At 42.9% G+C, this 18,407-nt stretch overlaps 1 protein-coding gene across 1 annotated transcript; it reads left to right on the top strand.

The window, feature by feature from the left end:
* The first annotated feature begins 834 nt into the window (after positions 1-834).
* Positions 835-10,589, top strand: LOC100564952 (zinc finger protein 850). The gene is made up of 2 exons (XM_016998634.2): positions 835-933; positions 6,745-10,589. Exon 2 carries the CDS (start codon positions 6,936-6,938, stop codon positions 9,138-9,140), a length of 2,205 nt encoding a protein of 734 aa, XP_016854123.2. The 5' UTR covers positions 835-933; positions 6,745-6,935; the 3' UTR covers positions 9,141-10,589.
* Positions 10,590-18,407: the final 7,818 nt, after the last annotated feature.

The following is an 18,407-nucleotide window of genomic DNA, read 5'->3' as shown; positions in this document are numbered from 1 at the left end:
AAAGTCTTCTTTCTCCTCTCCTGAAAGTCTTCTTTCTCCTCTCCTGAAAGTCTTCTTTCTCCTCTCCTGAAAGTCTTCTTTCTCCTCTCCTCTCCTGAAAACTTTGATAGGCACCAAAGGGCAGTTGTAACTGGTGACCTTAACAGCCAAAGCCACCTATGGAGCCATGCTCAGGAGGAGAAACATCACTAAGGCATGGACCACCATGGCCAAGACTGTTAGTGTAAGATTAATGTCATGTGAATGTTTAAATGTAATTTTGTGCAATGCTTGTGAATGTAACCTGATTGTATCAGCAGAGAGTGTATTGACACTGAAAGGTTAATCAGTCAAGCCTCTAATGAACCGTGAAGAAGATTTTGTTCCTTCCTCTTACTTCAGTGTCTTTTGTCTTGTTTCTGTCCGTTAAGTTGGATGTCAATGCTAGTGTGTGCTGTATATTTGCTCTACTCAGTGAAGCTATAGGTTTGCTTTTACTGAAGTCTCATCTTCTGTGCTTCAAAGCTTCTGTCCCACTCTGACCAAGACTGGCTTCTCAGGGTCCATGGCCAAGACTGACAGCAACCCAATCTTCGGAATGGTGTCCTTGTTCCTCAGTCCAACCACCCAAGTCTTTTAAGACCCTGGCTCTCCCAGTTCGTTGTCCTTTGGATCCTCGAACTGGAGACTCTGTTTCCCATTGGCAGGAATGCAGGGCGGCGGAGGGGAACGGGGGGGGTCTCCTCCTTGAAGACCCCGGACACGGGCAGGTCTGGAAGGGGAGGGGCTATGATGGGATGCCAGGAGGGGGCGGGGCTTAAGGGGGAGGGGGGGCCTTCTTGGGGGAGGCGCCAGCGTTGCACACACAATGACACACACTCTCAAGCAGCGGAATATTTGTAGGACTGAGTTCCTTTCGGAGCAAAGAGTGGAGAGAAGAAAGGAAGAAAGGGGGTAAGGAAGCCTTTGGGGAAGAGGGGAGGGGGCCCTCGGGGTGGGGAGGGGCTTCTATGGGGTCCCAGGAGGGAAGAGGGGACACACACACACACAGACACACCCCCCCCTGGAAAGCCCAAGGCCGGCCTCTCCTGCCGCTCCCTGGAGACCCTTGTGTCCCCCCCCCCCCCCGCCTCCTTGATCTTCTCTCCTTAAAGGCAGGCTGGCTCGAGCCCCCTCCTCTCCTCCGGGCTCCCCCCCTCCCTCCCTCCCACATCTGGCCAAAGCCCTCCCGGCAGACGGCCACTCGGCCTCTGCTCCCAAGCCCCAGAGGGGGAGGCTCTGTGTTGTCGAAGGCTTTCATGGCCGGGATCACAGGGTTCCTGTATGTCTTTCTTTCGGGCTGTCTGGCCATATTCTAGAAGCATTCTCTCCTAAGACTGTGGCCTGGGCTGTGGCGTAGGCGGGAGAGCAAGCCAGCTGCTGCAATTAACTGCAATGAATCACTCTGACCAGGAGGGCATGAGTTCGAGGCCCGCTCAGAGCCTATGTTTGTCTTGTCTTTGTCCTATGTTAAAAGGCATTGAATGTTTGCCTATATGTGTAATGTGATCCGCCCTGAGTCCCCTTCGGGGTGAGAAAGAAGGGTGGAATATAAATGCTGTAAATAAATAAATAAGACCATAGGTAAAGGTGTAAAGGCTTTCCCCGGACGTTAAATTCTCTCTCTGCTTACCTCCCTGCTTAATAATAAAAAAAATAAAGGAAATATAACAAGATAGATAGAAATAATCAACTAAATCATAAGCAAAAATTTGTAGGATGCCAAAAAAATTACAGTAGAGTCTCACTTATCCAACATTCTGAATTATCCAACGCATTTTTGTAGTCAATGTTTTCAATGCATTGTGATATTTTGGTGCTAAATTCATAAATACAATAATTACTACATACCCTGTTTCCCCAAAAATAAGACATCCCCAGAAAATAAGACCTAGTAGAGGTTTTGCTGAATTTCTAAATATAAGGCCTCCCCCGAAGGTAAGACCTAGCAAAGGTTTTGTTTGGAAACATGCACACCAAAGAGAACACCAGAGCAAGCAGGATCGGTAAATGCACGTACCATAGAGTGTTATACATGGAAATATTGGTAGTAACAAGAAATTCTTGACAGGATTCACAGTTTGTCTGGCTATGCTGGTTTGTGATGACAACTACTGCACAGTATATAATAAATGTTCATTTTTTGTTCAACAATAAATGTGAATTCTTCTTCATGGAAAAATAAGACATCCCCTGAAAATAAGACCTAGCACATCTTTGGGAGCAAAAATTAATATAAGAAAGACACTGTCTTATTTTCGGGGAAACACGGTAGCATTAATGTGTAATGAACTGCTTTTTCTGTCAAATTTGCTGTATAACATAATGTTTTGGTGCTTAATTTGTAAAATCATAACCTATTTTGATGTTTAATAGGCTTTTCCTTAATGCCTCCTTATTATCCAACATATTCGTTTATCCAATGTTCTGTCGGCCCATTTGTGTTGGATAAGTGAGACAAAGCTGATTAGTTGGGATGAAGATAGTGACTTCCAAATAAATGAATGGGAGTCACGGAAACACAAACTAAGATAATATAGTAAAGGTAAAGGTTTTCCACTGACATTAAGTCCAGTCGTGACCAACTGGAGGTTGGTGCTCATTTCCATTTCTAAGCCAAAGAGCCAACATTGTCCGTAGACACCTCCAAGGTCATGTGGCCATAGGCATGACTGCATGGAGCGCCATTACCTTTCCGCCGGAGCGGTACCTATTGATCTACTCACATTGGCATGTTTTCGAACTGCTAAGTTGGCAGGAGCTGGGGCTAACAGCGGGCACTCATTCCGCTCCCCGGATTTGAACCTGGCACCTTTTGGTCCGCAAGTTCAGCAGTTCAGCGCTTTAACACACTGTGCCACTAGCCCAAAAAACATACAACACCATACAGCCCGAAAAACATACAACAACCCCTTTTCTGAGACTCCTTCCTAGGATCCATGCCAGGCGGACAGGGCCCTCAAGGGGTTGCTGTGAGTTTTACAGGCTGCCAGAAGCATTCTCTCCTGACGTTCCGCCCACATCTATGGCAGGCATCCCCAGAGGGTGTGAGGTCTGTTGGAAACTAAGCCAGTGGGGTTTATATACAGTAGAGTCTCACTTATCCAAGCCTTGCTTATCCAAGTTTCTGGATAATCCAAGCCATTTTTGTAGTCAATGTTTTCAATATATCATGATATTTTGGTGCTAAATTCGTAAATACAGTAATTACAACATAATATTACTGTGTATTGAACTGTTTTTTTCTGTCAAATTTGTTGTAAAACATGATGTTTTGGTACTTAATTTGTAAAATCATAACCTAATGTGATGTTTAATAGGCTTTTCCTTAATCCCTCCTTATTATCCAAGATATTCACTTATCCAAGCTTCTGCCGGCCCGTTTAGCTTGGATAAGTGAGACTCTACTGTATATCCCTGTGGAATGATATCCAGGATGGGAGAAAGAAAGAACTCTTGTCTGTTGGAGGCAAGTGGGAATGTTGCAATTCATCACCTTAATTTGCGTTGAGTAGCCTTGCAGTTTCAAGGCCTGGCTGATTCCTGTTTGGGGGAATCCTTTGTTGGGAGGTGTTAGCTTACCCTGATTGTTTCTTGTCTGGAATGGCCTTGTTTTCAGAGTGAAATAACGAACAACACTCTGAAAACTTACCGCAACCCAGTGATGCCGGCCACGAAAGCCTTCAACAACGCAGGCTGGTCATTGTTTGGGTCTCTTTTGTCCCCTTCGGAAGATGGGGAACCCTTGCCCTCTTCCACCCAGTCTGCTGAGACTCCTTCTCTTCTCCAGGGTTTAAAAAAAGCCCAATTTTGTTGTTTGCTAGCTGAGGTACCCAATGGTGCCCAGGTTAGGTTTCTTGGAAGGAGAAACATTGGAAGTAGTAATTGTTTGGTTCTGGGTTTTATGAATAGACCCATTAGAACAGGGGTCCCCAAACTTTTTAAACAGGGGGGCAGTTCATGATCCTTTGGACCGTTGGAGGGCCGGACTGTAGTTGGCCACCGAGCAATAATAATAATAATAATAATAATAATAATAATAATAATAATAATAAATCCAGCATATCTATCTTGTTTGCTATGTCATACAATAAAATAATAATAATAATAATAATAACAACAACAACAACAACAACAACAACAACAAAAATAGGGTTGGAAGAGACCCTTTGGGCCATTGAGTCCAATCCCCTTCTGCCTTTGTGCATCAAAAGCACTAGCAAAGCACCCTTGACAGATGGCCACCCAGCCTCAATGATGATGATGATGATAATGATAATAATAATAATAATAATAATGGTTGCAAGAGAAGAAGAGACCCCTTGGGTCATTTAGTCTAACCCTCTTCTGCCCTTGTGCACAAGCAAAGCACCCCTGACAGATGGCCACCCAGCCTCAATGATAATAATAATAATAATAATAATAATAATAATAATAATAATAATAATAATAATAAAAAGAGGGTTGGAAGAGACCCCTTGGGCCATTAAGTCCAATCCCCATCTGCCTTTGTGCATCAAAAGCACTAGCAAAGCACCCTTGACAGATGGCCACCCAGCCTCAATGATGATGATGATAATAATAATAATAATAATAATGGTTGCAAGAGAAGAAGAGATCCCTTGGGTCATTTAGTCTAACCCTCTTCTGCCCTTGTGCCATGGGGGCCGGATAATTGGCTTCGATGGGCCGCATCCGGCCCCCGGGCCTTAGTTTGGGGACCCCTGCATTAGAAAATGGATAGGGATGTGGGTGAACTGCAACTCCCATCTTGCTGGGTTACGCCCTGTGGCAATGTCAGAAGGGGGGAGAAATCCTTCCAAAAATCCCACCTCTGACACCGATTGCGGAGATGTGGAGGAGTTTCTATTAATTATTTATATTATTGCTATATCCACTGCCACCAATATAAAGATGTTTTTATTTAAAAGCTGCCACCAAATTATGGAGGTTTTATAATGCTGCCACCAAATTACAAAGGGGATCATCAATTCTTGCCACCATTATAGGAATACGTAGCCACTAGCTACTTAGAGAGGAGACCTTTATTTTTCTTCTTTCTTCTTGTTTATTCTTGATGTGTGTATATATGACAGAGACTGAGATGTTTGAAGAACAATAACATGTTTATTCAGGCACAAGCTTAATGGTCACAATAACTTCTTTTATTGTTTGAGGCACTTAGATTAACAGTTGCAATAACAGAATGAGGTGATTCAAACTTCCTAAAATGTCACTTCTTTCTCCACTTCCTAAACCTGCAGTTACCATGTGAATTTCAAACACAGCCTATCTGTTCCTTATCTGGAAACAGACTACCTTTAAATAAGTCACCAAACTTATTTTAAACTTGACTCAAAATCCCACCTTTGAGTCACCCTGATTCTCCAACTGAGAATCAGCCTTCCCTGTGTCTCATAAGAACACAGACTCTAAAATCAACCTTCCCTATGGTTCTCTGACCACAGACTGACTGACTTTATTGTCCTTTTGATCCTTGATCTGGAAACTTGGCTTCTCATTTGCAGGAAGGCAGGCCAGGCTCAGGCTCCGGGCGGTGGAGGGAGGGAGGCCTCTCCCTTGAAGCCCTCCAACATTGACAGGCCTGGAAGGGGAGGGGGCTATTATGGGATGCCGGACTTGGAAGGGCCCCCGAAGGCCACGCAGTCCAGCCCTTTCTGCCCTAAAGAAAAGTTCCCCGCAAGGGATCGATGGGACACCTAGTCGAAGCCCTCCTGGCAGATGGCCACCCGGCCTCTGCTTCCAAGCCCCCAGAAGTAGAGGCTCCACTGGACCTGCCTGGGATCCATGTCGGGCTCGCCAGGCGGCCCCTTTCGTCCCCTTCTTCACCTCCTTCTTGTAGTTTCCCAGGCTTCCACCTTAGGATGGCACCTCTAGACCACATAGACCCCAACCAAGCCCCTTTCCATTCCGTTCAAACCATACATCGTATTTAAGACAAATGAGCTCCTGATACCTCGATGGATCTCCCTCTCAGAATGACAAGAGAAGAGGCAGCCTGGCTGCTGGGTGACTGACTGGCTGCTGCTCCTGTGATGGAGAAACTCCAGCAGCCGGGACTCCGACCCCTCTCTTCCTTCTTCCGCAGCCGAGACAGGCCGAGGGGAGCACGTCATGGAGCTTTTGGGCTGCACGTCCCAGGAGCTCAAAAACAAGCAGACTCATGGAGACATATACAAATACTTTCACATTTTTCGGAGAAGGGTGTTTTGATTCATCTGCATTTACGGGGAGGGGGGGGGGCTCTGAGTTCATAAGTTTCATCCTAAGTAAGAATGTGCCAAAATAGTTACTACTTGCTTCCAAATTTTTGCACAGGTCTATTAGCTATCCCTCCCAATTTGTCATCATCTGCACACCTGCCCTTTAAATCTTCCTCCAAGTCATTAATAAAGACAGTGAACAGCCCCGAAAGGCCCAGGGTGGGACCCCCTTAATGGCACTCCACAGGTCCCTTTTTCCAGGAGGAAGAGGAACCATTGCTAAGCATCCTTTCGGTTCAGTTCCTTAACTAATTCCTAATCCACCTCACAGTAGTATTATCTAGCCCACATTATATTTGTTTACTTGCTTCTTTGTGCACCCTTAAGCCCTTTCACATCTGCATTTCTTGCTGTTCCCATTTTCAACATGGCCCATGAAGGGAAAGGGGAAGAAGGTTTCTGGCTTTCATCTCTTATCTTTTATTTCTTCTTTCTTCACCAGGGAAAGGACCATTCTACGGAGCTACATTCATCATGAAGAGAAACAATTCAACATCTAGAGGATATTGAAGAAATTGGAATTCAAAGGTGCAGTAAGGAAACCAGTCTTATAGGAAGAAGAAATGCTCCGATGGTGCTGATCTGGCTGAACTCTTCAGCTCACTCACAGTTCAGAAAAGGAAAGTGTCCAACATGGAGAAAAAAACCTATACATGTACTGAATGTGGAAAGAACTTTGGCCAGCAGAGACCTTTGCGGTTACATGAAAGAACTCACACTGGTGAGAAACCCTACACATGTCAGGAATGTGGAAAGAGCTTCACTCACAGTCAAAGTCTACTTTCACATCAAAGAACTCACACTGGGGAGAAACCCTTCAAATGCCTAGATTGTGGAAAGAGCTTTGCTCTCCGTGGAAGTTTACGTATTCATTATAGAACCCACACTGGGGAGAAACCCCACGAATGTCTGGAGTGTGGAAAGAGATTCACAGAGAATAGAGCATTAAAGAGACATCAGAGGATCCACACTGGTGAGAAACCCTATAAATGCCTGGAGTGTGGAAAGAGCTTTGCTCATAGTGGAACACTACGTTCACATCAGAGAACTCACACTGGGGAGAAACCCTATGAATGTCTGGAGTGTGGAAAGAGATTCACACAGAATGGACCATTACGGAAACATCAGAGTATCCACACTGCGGAGAAACGCCACAAATGTCTGGAGTGTGGAAAGAGTTTTACTCAGAGTGGAAAACTACAGTCCCATCAGAGAACTCACACTGGAGAGAAACCCTTTAAATGCCTAAATTGTGGAAAGAGCTTTGCTGCCCATACAAGTCTGCGTATTCATCATAGAACCCACACTGGTGAGAAACCCTATGAATGTCTAGAGTGTGGAAAGAGCTTTATTAACACTGGAAATCTAAATAAGCATAAAAGAACTCACACAGGCGAGAAAACCTTTAAATGCCAAGAGTGTGGAAAGAATTTTGCACGTAGTGGAAAACTACTTTCACATCAAAGAGCTCACACTGGGGAGAAACCCTTTAAATGCCTCAATTGTGGAAAGAGCTTTGCTGCCCATACAAGTCTGCGTATTCATCATAGAACCCACACTGGTGAGAAACCCTATGAATGTCCGGAGTGTGGAAAGAGATTCACAGAGAATAGAGCATTAAAGAGACATCAGAGGATCCACACGGGTGAGAAACCCTATAAATGCCTGGAGTGTGGAAAGAGTTTTACTTGGAGTGGAGAACTACATTCACATCAGAGAACTCACACTGGGGAGAAACCCTATGAATGTCTGGAGTGTGGAAAGAGATTCACACAGAATGGACCATTACGGAAACATCAGAGTATCCACACTGCGGAGAAACATCACAAATGTCTGGAGTGTGGAAAGAGTTTTACTCAGAGTGGAGAACTACATTCCCATCAGAGAACTCACACTGGAGAGAAACCCTTTAAATGCCTCAATTGTGGAAAGAGCTTTGCTCTCCGTGGAAGTTTACGTATTCATCATAGAACCCACACTGGGGAGAAACCCTATGAATGTCCAGAGTGTGGAAAGAATTTTACTTGGAGTGGAGATCTACGTTCACATCAGAGAACCCACACTGGGGAGAAACCCTATGAATGTCCAGAGTGTGGAAAGGATTTTGCACGTAATGAAAACCTACATTCACATCGAAGAACTCACACTGGAGAGAAACCCTTTACATGCCGGGAGTGTGGAAAGAGCTTCACTCAGAGTGAAAGTCTACACAGGCATTATAGAATCCACACTGGGGAGAAACCGTATACATGCCTAGAGTGTGGAAAGAGTTTTACTTGGAGTGGAGATCTACGTTCACATCAGAGAACCCACACTGGGGAGAAACCCTATAAATGCCTAGAGTGTGGAAAGTGTTTTACTCAGCATGGGGGACTCCGTTCACATCAGAGAACTCACACTGGGGAGAAATCCTATAAATACCTGGAGTGTGGAAAGAGCTTCACTCACAGTCAAAGTCTACATTCACATCAAAGAGTTCACACTGGGGAGAAACCCTTCAAATGCCTAAATTGTGGAAAGAGCTTTGCTCTCCGTGGAAGTTTACGTATTCATCATAGAACCCACACTGGGGAGAAACCCTATAAATGTCCAGTGTGCGGAAAGAATTTTGTACGTAGTGGAAAATTACATTCACATCGAAGAACTCACACTGGGGACAAACCCTTTACATGCCAGGAGTGTGGAAAGTGTTTTACTCGGAGTGAATATCTACGTTCACATCAGAGAACCCACACTGGGGAGAAACCCTATAAATGCCAGGAGTGTGGAAAGAGTTTTACTCGGAGTGAATATCTACGTTCACATCAGAGAACCCACACTGGGGAGAAACCCTATTAATCTCCAGGAGTGTGGAAAGAGTTTTACTCGGAGTGGATATCTACGTTCACACCAGAGAACCCACATAGGGGAGAAATCCTACCCATGCCTGAAATGTGGAAAGAGCTTCACTCACAGTTCAAATCTACGTATACACCAAAGAGTTCACACTGGGGAGAAAGTATAAATGTCTAATATGTGGAAAGAGCTTTCCTGAAAGTGGAGAAGCATATCGACATAATAGAACCCATATTGGGAAGAAAGTCTACACAGGCAGTCTCCAAGTTATGAACAAGATAGGATTATGTAGTGTCGAAGGCTTTCATGGTCAGCATCACAGGTTGTTGTGTGTTTTCCGGGATGTATGGCCATGTTCTAGAAGTATTCCCTCCTGACGTTTTGCCCACATCTATGGTAGGCATCCTCAGAGGTTGTGAGGTTGTATGGCAGGCAACCTCTGAGGATGCCTACCATAGATGTGGGTGAAGCGTCAGGAGAGAATGCTTCTGGAACATGGCCATACATTCCGGAAAACACACAACAACCCGGGATTATGTAGGCTTGTGATTAAGTTGAATTTTAAGTGTAACCCCATCCAAATGTTATGTGTGTATGTAGATAAATAGATGGGTTTTGCATAGAACAAGGAAGGGTTAACATGCCTGTGGTGTTAGTTTTGCTGTTGTGCCCCTATTCAGAAAATTTCACCTCACTTTCTCTCCCGGTGATAATTGGATTTTGAAAAAAAATTGCTTGTTGTGGAAACTAGAATTGGAGATAAATCTTGAGTAGGGATCCCTTTTCCTTATGTTAACCCTTTCAGGAGTGAGTTTTTCTTCCTAGGGATAAGTTTCCCTCACTTCCTGTTGTCCCAACCCTGTTCTTAACTATGGATCACTTGTAAGCTGGATGTTTGTAACTTGGGGATGGCCTGTGCATGCTTGGATTATGGAGAGAGCTTTTCTCAGAGTCCGCATCTACATTCATCATAGATCCAAGGAACAGAGTCTTTAGGCGGTTGATTACAGCATCGGGACACCAGCAAGAAACAGCCAGCAGTTGAGAAATCCCGACTGCTTCTAACAATCGGAGGAGTCTTTGCCTGGACCTCACAGTCTTCTCTGGGTAGTTAGTGGCCCAATGGATTCCCAAGGCTTAGCGAGTCCATGCAGATAGTAACTGTATTCCCTTTTGACCGCATAAGCGCTGAAAAGAGTGCGATCTGCTTGGCCTTCTGAGGAGATGCGCTGGCTGGCAGGGCTACTCCTTCAGTTGGGGTCAACACGTTCGATGGTGGCGATGCAGTTGGGTCTCTTCACACCTCTGGCCAGTGCAGTCCCAAAGAATCCTTGAAGTTAGTACTTGCCAAGAGTAGGGAACAGTAATGAAAGTGTCCAAGACAGAGAAGTGGGTCTGGGAGGGAGGAATGGTGGGACAACAGTTAGGGACAACAGGAGAAAGAAGAAGAAATAAAGAGAAATAAAGATGATGATGATGATGATGATGATGATGATGGTGATTAGAAGGAGGAGGAGGAGGAGGAGGAGGAGGAGGAGGAGGAGGGGAAGGGGAAGGACATGTGTTTTGCTGCTCTGGGAGACGGTGGCAAAATTGTCTCTCTGATTACCTCCCTGTTAAATAATAAAAATAAAGGAAATATACCAAGATAGATGGAATTAATCAACTAAATAATTAGCAAAAGGTTGAAGGAAAATGTCAAAAAAAAAAAAAAAGAAATTACTAGCAGGACCTCATCCGGAGCTGATTAGCTGGGATGAAGATAGTGCTTTCCATATAAATGAATTTATTTAGCAACACAAGACCGCTTCAGATAGACTCATCAGAATATAGACTCAACGGTATATTGTTTTTGTGTTATTTAGACAGACAGATAGATATTATATTTTGTATCTGTTTCCAAATCTTTCCCTTTTTCTAACCATGCTTACAGGCTAAGAATGCATTCCTTTGTCCTTGAATTCCCACACATTTACTAGCTATCCTAAGAGAATGTCTGGGACGATGAACGTTTAGCTTTAATCTTGTATCCCTATCTAAGGAAGACTCCTCTGACTCGCTGCCAAAGACACCTGGGACTTGTTGATGTGCTGAATCCTGTGAAAGGTCACCCTTATCCCTGGCTTCTGCTTCACTGCTAGTCTGTTTATCACAGGCTTCAGTTTCACCGCTAGTCTGCAGCCTAACTATTCAGAGCCTTCAACATTTCCCTCATCAACATTTCCATGGTCAGCCTGCATAGACCCAAATCCCCTTCATCATCAGACTGAACCACAACAATTCCCACCACATGTGAGCGCACCATTCTTTGCTTTATCCACAGTGCCAACCTGTTGAACTTTTACCGCTAATCATATTGGATAGTTGTGCTGGGGTGCGGTACCATTTCCATATAAATTTCCTTTCCATTTCTTTGTACTTCTCTATTTTGATTTTCCTGGCCTCTCTTTTTAAGTCTCCTATTATTTGTCTTGTAAGTGCCCCCTCTTTTGCCATTTATCTTGCAATGTTCTTATGATATATTCCTCCTCTTTGATCATCCCTTTGTATATCACTCCCACCAGCCCTTTCTCTGAAATTTGCGCTTCCTTGATTATGGCTTCCATCATACTCTCCTTAACTATACATTCTCCATCTTTTCCTTGTTTCAATTTATTATATAACCCTAGTATCTTAACCCAATGTTTGTTTCCTATCTTAATTATTATTATGTTGGCCATTCATATCATATACATCTTTTATCCTATAGTATCCCTTGGCCTTCATTTATCTCCACCAGCAAGAATCAAACTCCTTCTCATAGAGACTTTCAATCGGGGTCCATTTTGATGTTCCAAGCATCCATTTAGGTTTCCATTTTTTCCAAATTTTTAATGCCAATTTTCTGGGGCCTCTTGTTCTTTTAATGCTTGTTTCCAAATTCCTTGTGAAGATTCCAAAGCTCGCCTCTCTGCTTTTATCTTAAATAGTTTATCTCTTTTCTCATTTTTTCAAATAATGGTTTTAACTGGAACACTTCATAGCATAGTTCCAATTATGGGATTCCCCTCCCCAGTTCTTCCTGGTGTGTAAAGCATATTTTATTTGGTATTCTAGAGTTCTTTTCTCCTAAGAGAAGGCCAGAAATTGTCTGGGTTCCTTGGCCTATGGCAATCTAGACAGGCATTCCTAGCACGTACTTTACCAGCATAGCTTGTATTTTACCATTATAGTTTAGAGTATTTACCACATAGTCATTATAGCCTAGTGCAGGGGTCCCCAAACTAAGGCCCGGGGGCCGGATGCGGCCCTCTGAGATCATTTACCTGGCCCCTGCCCTCAGTTTTATAATATAATATATTGTATATACATATAATATTGATAATAACATTATAATGTAATACAATATAACACTAATAATGATACCATATAATAATTTTAATTATATATTCTATATTACATATAATATTACTAATAATATTACAGTATAGTGGTATAGTTCAATATAGTAATATATAATGCTAATATTGTGCTATGCTAATAATATAATATATTGTATGTACATATAATTTGTAAACCACTTCTCACCCTTAGGGGTGAGAAGGGTGTGATACAAATGTAGTAAATAAATGCAGTAAATAAATAATAAATACATTTTAGACTTAGGCTTGCCCAAAGTCTGAAATGACTTGAAGGCACAGAACAACAACAACAACAACAACAATCCTAATTAACTTGACTATCTCATTGGCCAGAAGCAGGACCACAATTCCCTTTGAAATCCTGATAAATGTATGTTGGTTAAAATTGTTTTTATAGTTAAATATTGTATTGTTCTTTCATTGTTGTTGTTGTTTTTGCACTACAAATAAGACCTGTGCAGTGTGCATAGGAATTTGTTTGTATTTTTTTTTTTCAAATGATAATCCGGCCCCTCAACAGTCTGAAGGATTGTGGACCGGCCCTCGGCTTAAAAAGTTTGGGGACCCCTGGCCTAGTGTTTACTATCATAGCATAGAATACTATACCATCAGCATAGTTTAGTACTTTACCACTATAGCTTGTACCTTACCATCATAGCCCAGTATTTTACCATTATAGCAAAGTAGCATTCACCACCAAAATAGTACTTTACCTATAGCCTAGTATTTTACCATATAATTATTATAGCATAGTGTACTTCATTATAGTCCAGTATTTTACCTTCAACAGCCAAGTATTTTACCAAGTGACTTACCTCAATTATAGTCAAGTATGTTATACGAGTTTTATACGAATATAGTCAATTATTTTATTACCAGTGTAACTAAGTTCAACCAACCAACTTCGTCTTTGTAATACATTATTTCAAGGACCCTGACTGAAGTGCCTTTTGTTTCCAATAAACTTGTTTTGGTCAACTTTAATCCTGTCTCAAGAGTCTTTATTTAACGAACTGAAGTACATCAGAGGGTATAACGATAGCCACTGGGAATAGCCAGACATTATAGTTTTCCTTTAACCCCGGTGTGCCATCACAATTTCTTTGTAGTCCTGTTCCAGATATTAAATTGTCCTTGTTTAATTTACATTGGAAGAATTTGGAATAGGTATAATAATTTTGTTATCAGGAACGATTTAGTCGCTTTTATTTTCCCTAAGGTGTCCAGATATTTCCTTTTCCAATTTTTCATGTTAGAAACTTTCTTCCATGTTTGTTTATAATTGATCTCTACTGTCTTTTCCATGTTCTTACGTATAGTTACTCCCAAATATCTTATTTTCATATTTCCCATACCTATTTCTGTTATATTATCTGTTTCTGTTTTTCTTTTTTGTTTACTTCAAGATACATAATTTCTGATTTCTTTAGATTTAATCCCAATCCTGTATGATTTTTAATTCTCTTATTCCTATTAAAGGGTGAGATAAAATCGTCATGTTGTCATCGGTGTAAAAATTCAATTTGATTTCCCCACTGTAACGGATTTGTTTTGCCTCAGGAAAAGTTATTGTGTGGCCTACCTTGAGGGGTTGGTTTGCAAGCTGCCATTTTGTAAAAAAAGAACTAGGCACCCCTTCCAAATGTCCCTGCCCATAGTGGAGTACTTCTCTGTCCCTCTCACTCCGGGTTTTATCTTTGTGTTCAAGTGGCCTGCCCTTGATTTATAGTTTTTTGTTTTTGTTTTTTTCTTGATTTCTTGATGTTCTGTTTATTATTATTTATTGTATTTTAAATGGTGTTATGATATGTTGTTCTTATATTTTATTATGTTGTATTGCTCTGGGCATGGCCCCATGTTAGCCGCCCCGAGTCCCCATTGGGGAGATGGTGGCGGGGTATAAATAAAGTTTTATTATTATTATTATTATTTTGTGTGGCTTCTTTCTAATAGAGCCAGGGGGAGGAGCCAGATTGCAGCTATTTGCATGAAGTGGCCTGATTGGCCTGATGCAAATAAGCAGACGCTAAGGCCCAAGAGAGGGATGGAGCTAAAATGTCCGTTACAGCCGTTATTCCTGAATATTCTAGAAACTCACAAAAGAAAAGGAAGCAGAAAGTATTATCCCGGTCTTATTTTGCAGAAAGATTGAGCTCAGAGGAGAAGAGCAGATCTAGAGCTGTCGTGGTTATTACTATCCAAGTTTTGTAATTTTGAAATTATTCCATTTTTGAAAGACACGGAAGAAAGAAACATATTCATAAAATATAGGGATTTTCTAAGTTAGAAACACCGACTGAGCAGTTTTTATGGTTAAAGAAATAGAGACGAGTGATAAATAGAGATCTATAATGGCTACGGGGTCATGACTCGAGGGTCCCTGAGACATCACGAGGCCTCTATTCATAGGAGTGTAAGTGATAGAAGTTGGGCAGTTCTGGATCACAGATACAGGGTCAATTAGTGAGGGAGGAAAATGCTCTCAGTCTTTATTTTTGTCAGGACCCAGGCAGCAGAGCACCAATAACCATGCGCAGAGACCAGATTCTATCTAATATCTTTATAAAAGAATTATATAAAGTCAATAAAAACAAGTGAAGAATATAGTTCAGAAGCAAACCTTTTAGGAAAGGCCAAATATAGTCCAGGAAAATATTGTCCAATATAAGATATTAGAGTTCAAAGTTATAATCCATTAACCCAAACACACACTTTGCCAAGCAATAGTGTGGGGAGATGACAAGGTCTTTTAGTCCATTGAAGCTTGACAACAAGGCTGGATCATGAGCTTGATTCTTGGCTGGATCAAAGACTTGAAACGTGGCAACTTGAAGCATGAAACAAGGTCCGTGGCAAAACGTGAGACAAGGCAAGACTTGAAACTAGATCCGGGAAGCAGGGAACAAGGAGTACGAAGTCCACACACGATCTCTCTCTCAAGCTGATCAATTGACTCCGCAAGGTTCCCCTTGCGGCAAAACCCCTATATAGGGTCTTGTTTTCCCGCCAACAGAACACTTTCCCTGGAGAACAAGAAGCGAAACCCAACTCTGTCCAGATGCATGACTCCTTAGAATTTCCCAAGGGAAGCAGACTTAATCAGCTAGTTGTTTGGCAGCGATTCTGAGACTCCGGCGATTAGCCTCCCTGACTCCTCTATCTCTATTATAATTGTCCTTTCGGGAAAACCGGGGAGAATTCTGCCCCAAGCTTGTTTGGTTAACTTCCTGAGGACAAACATCCTCCAGGTGGAGAGGCTCCGTTTCAAACTGAACCGGTGGAAATCCCATGTTTTCCTCCTCGTCTGCCACAATAGCACTAGGAACGGGACTACAAGGCCCATGAGACATCACAATTTTATACTCACTTGAGGACTCAGTGGTACCCGGGTGATTTGAAAAAGGCATTGTTGTTTTGAGATGTTTGGTAATATCACTTAAGTTTGGTCCAGATACATCATTGGCTGGGTTCAGTGCTCTCTGAATAAGGGTGAACTACAACTCCCAGATTCCCAGGGCAATCACCTCCAAACCCTGCCAGTATACAAAGTGGACTGTGTTGGGTCTGTGTTCCAGGTTAGTTCCAGGTCCATTGTTGGTGGGGTTCAGAGTGTTCTTAGATTGCAGGTGAACTATACATCCCAGTCCCTACAACTCCTATCAATCATGGTGAATTATTCTCAAACGTCTCCAGTATGTTCAGTTGCTGATCAATTCCTCTGGTTTGATGTGAGCATAGGAAAGGGTTATGGGAGAGGCAGTGGGCAGGGTCATGCAAATGGAGAGAGAGGAACCCTGGGATGTGCTGCTCGCTGTAACCTGTAATGTCTTGGGAGGGAGAGACTTGGTGGCCCCTCAGCCTTGGGGACTAGAGCCTGCTTATGGAGGCTGGAGTCTGAGTGTGAGTGAACACCCGTGCCACATACATACAGACAATTTTTCACTTTTATCATGTGTATAAATAGATTTATCGTGTCAGAAGCAAATTGGGAATACGCTTCTTACACGGTATATATAAAATCGATTTTGGAATTTTAAAACATTTAATAAAACAAAAAACAAACCTTTCCTAGAGCTAAAAAAATGGAAAGAAAGAGGAGGGGGGGGGGTTGATCTCAGATACTGGCAAATGTGAAGAAAAGAGCAAGCAAGGAAGCTAGGGCCATGTTGGTTTGGGATTTTTGTAATTTACGGGGAAATACCCTGCAAAAGAGGGACACGATGAATGGTGTATAACATGATCCAGAGAAAGGACTCTGAGATAGACCTTTCTCCTGCTTCCATTCTTTACTCTTACTTTTGCTGGGATTTATCTTTCTACTTGGATTTAACCTTGTACCTAATGAAAGAAGTTTGAACCTGTGTGATGTGCAGAAGATTGTAAATTAAACACTTTGATATCAAACATCAGGACAGAATGCTACTGGAACAGGGCCATATTGCCCGAAAGACTGACAGCAACCCAACCTTCCCCACTTTATAATGGTGTCCTTGTTCCTCAACCCAACCATCCAATTCTTTAAGAGCCCTGATTTTCCATTTTATTGTCCTTTTGATCTGGCTGTTGTGCATTTTCCGGGCTGCCTGGCCATGTTCCAGAAGCATGCACGGCTCCTCAATGCTTCAGGGACATGGCCAGCAGGGACATAGCCAGAAAAAAAAGTTGGGAGGGGTTTTGAAATGGGGGGGGGGGGGGGTTTGAAAACAGGCCTGTTTTTTGCTTAAGATATTTTATTTATTTATTTATTTATTTATTAGACTTGTATACCGCTACTCCCAAATTGGCTCGGAGCGGTTTACAGAAGTAGATTACAGAAGTAGATTAAAACAATACAATTAGCTTTAAAATATCAATAAGGACAGACATAGCCCTGAGTTTTTCACCCATTGGAAGCCTGTCGGAAGAGAAAGGTTTTACAGGCTTTCCGAAAGGCAAGTAGGTCTCGGATAGTTGGAGATAGTGCCTGGAGGGACTCATAATTTTTTGCGTCTATGGGGATTTGGTTAAGGTAAAGGTAAAGGTTTCCCCTGACGTTAAGTCCAGTCGTGTCTGACTGTGGGGGTTGGTGCTCATCTCCATTTCTAAGCCAAAGAGCCGGCGTTGTCCGTAGACACCTCCAAGGTCATGTGGCCACTGGCATGACTGCATGGAGCACCGTTACCTTCCCGCAGGAGTGGTACCTATTGATCTACTCATATTTGCATTTTTCGAACTGCTAGGTTGGCAGGAGCTGGAGCTAACAGCGGCCGCTCACGCTGCTCCCGGGGTTTGGACCTGGGACCTTTTGGTCCGCAAGTTCAGCAGCTCAGCGCTTTAACACACTTCGCCACCGGGGCCCCCGGGGATTTGGTTAAAGTAAAGTTCAAGGTTCCCCCTGACGTTGAGTCCAGTCATGTCTGACTCTGGTGGTTGGTGCTCATCTCCATTTCTAAGCCGAAGAAAATTCATGAGTAAACCAGGTATTTTTTTTAATCTGAAAAATTTCGGGAGGGGGGGTTGAACCCCTAACCACGCCCCCCCCCCCCCCCCCAGGCTACAGGCCTGATGGCCAGACAGCGCGGAAAATGCACAACAGCCCAGGGATTCCGGGCGTGAAAGCCTCCCACAAGGTCCTTTGGATCCTTGACCTGGAGGGAGACTTTGTTTCTCCTTGGCAGGAAGGCAGGCCGGGCTCGGGCTCCCCCTTGAAGACCCCCGACCCCGGCAGGTCTGGAAGGGGAGGGGGCTAAGGTCAGAAAATACTGGCAAACTATACATAAAGAAATGGAGAAAATAATTAAAATGAAATTCGGTATCAAACCGGAGTATTTCCTATTAGGAATAACGGACTTTCAGATGGACTATAATACAGAAAAGCTATTTACATATA

Source organism: Anolis carolinensis, chromosome 4 (assembly GCF_035594765.1).
Source record: "Anolis carolinensis isolate JA03-04 chromosome 4, rAnoCar3.1.pri, whole genome shotgun sequence".
NCBI lineage: Eukaryota > Metazoa > Chordata > Lepidosauria > Squamata > Dactyloidae > Anolis > Anolis carolinensis.
Note: the sequence above shows the minus strand (reverse complement) of the source record. Positions and strands in the feature narration are given on the sequence as shown.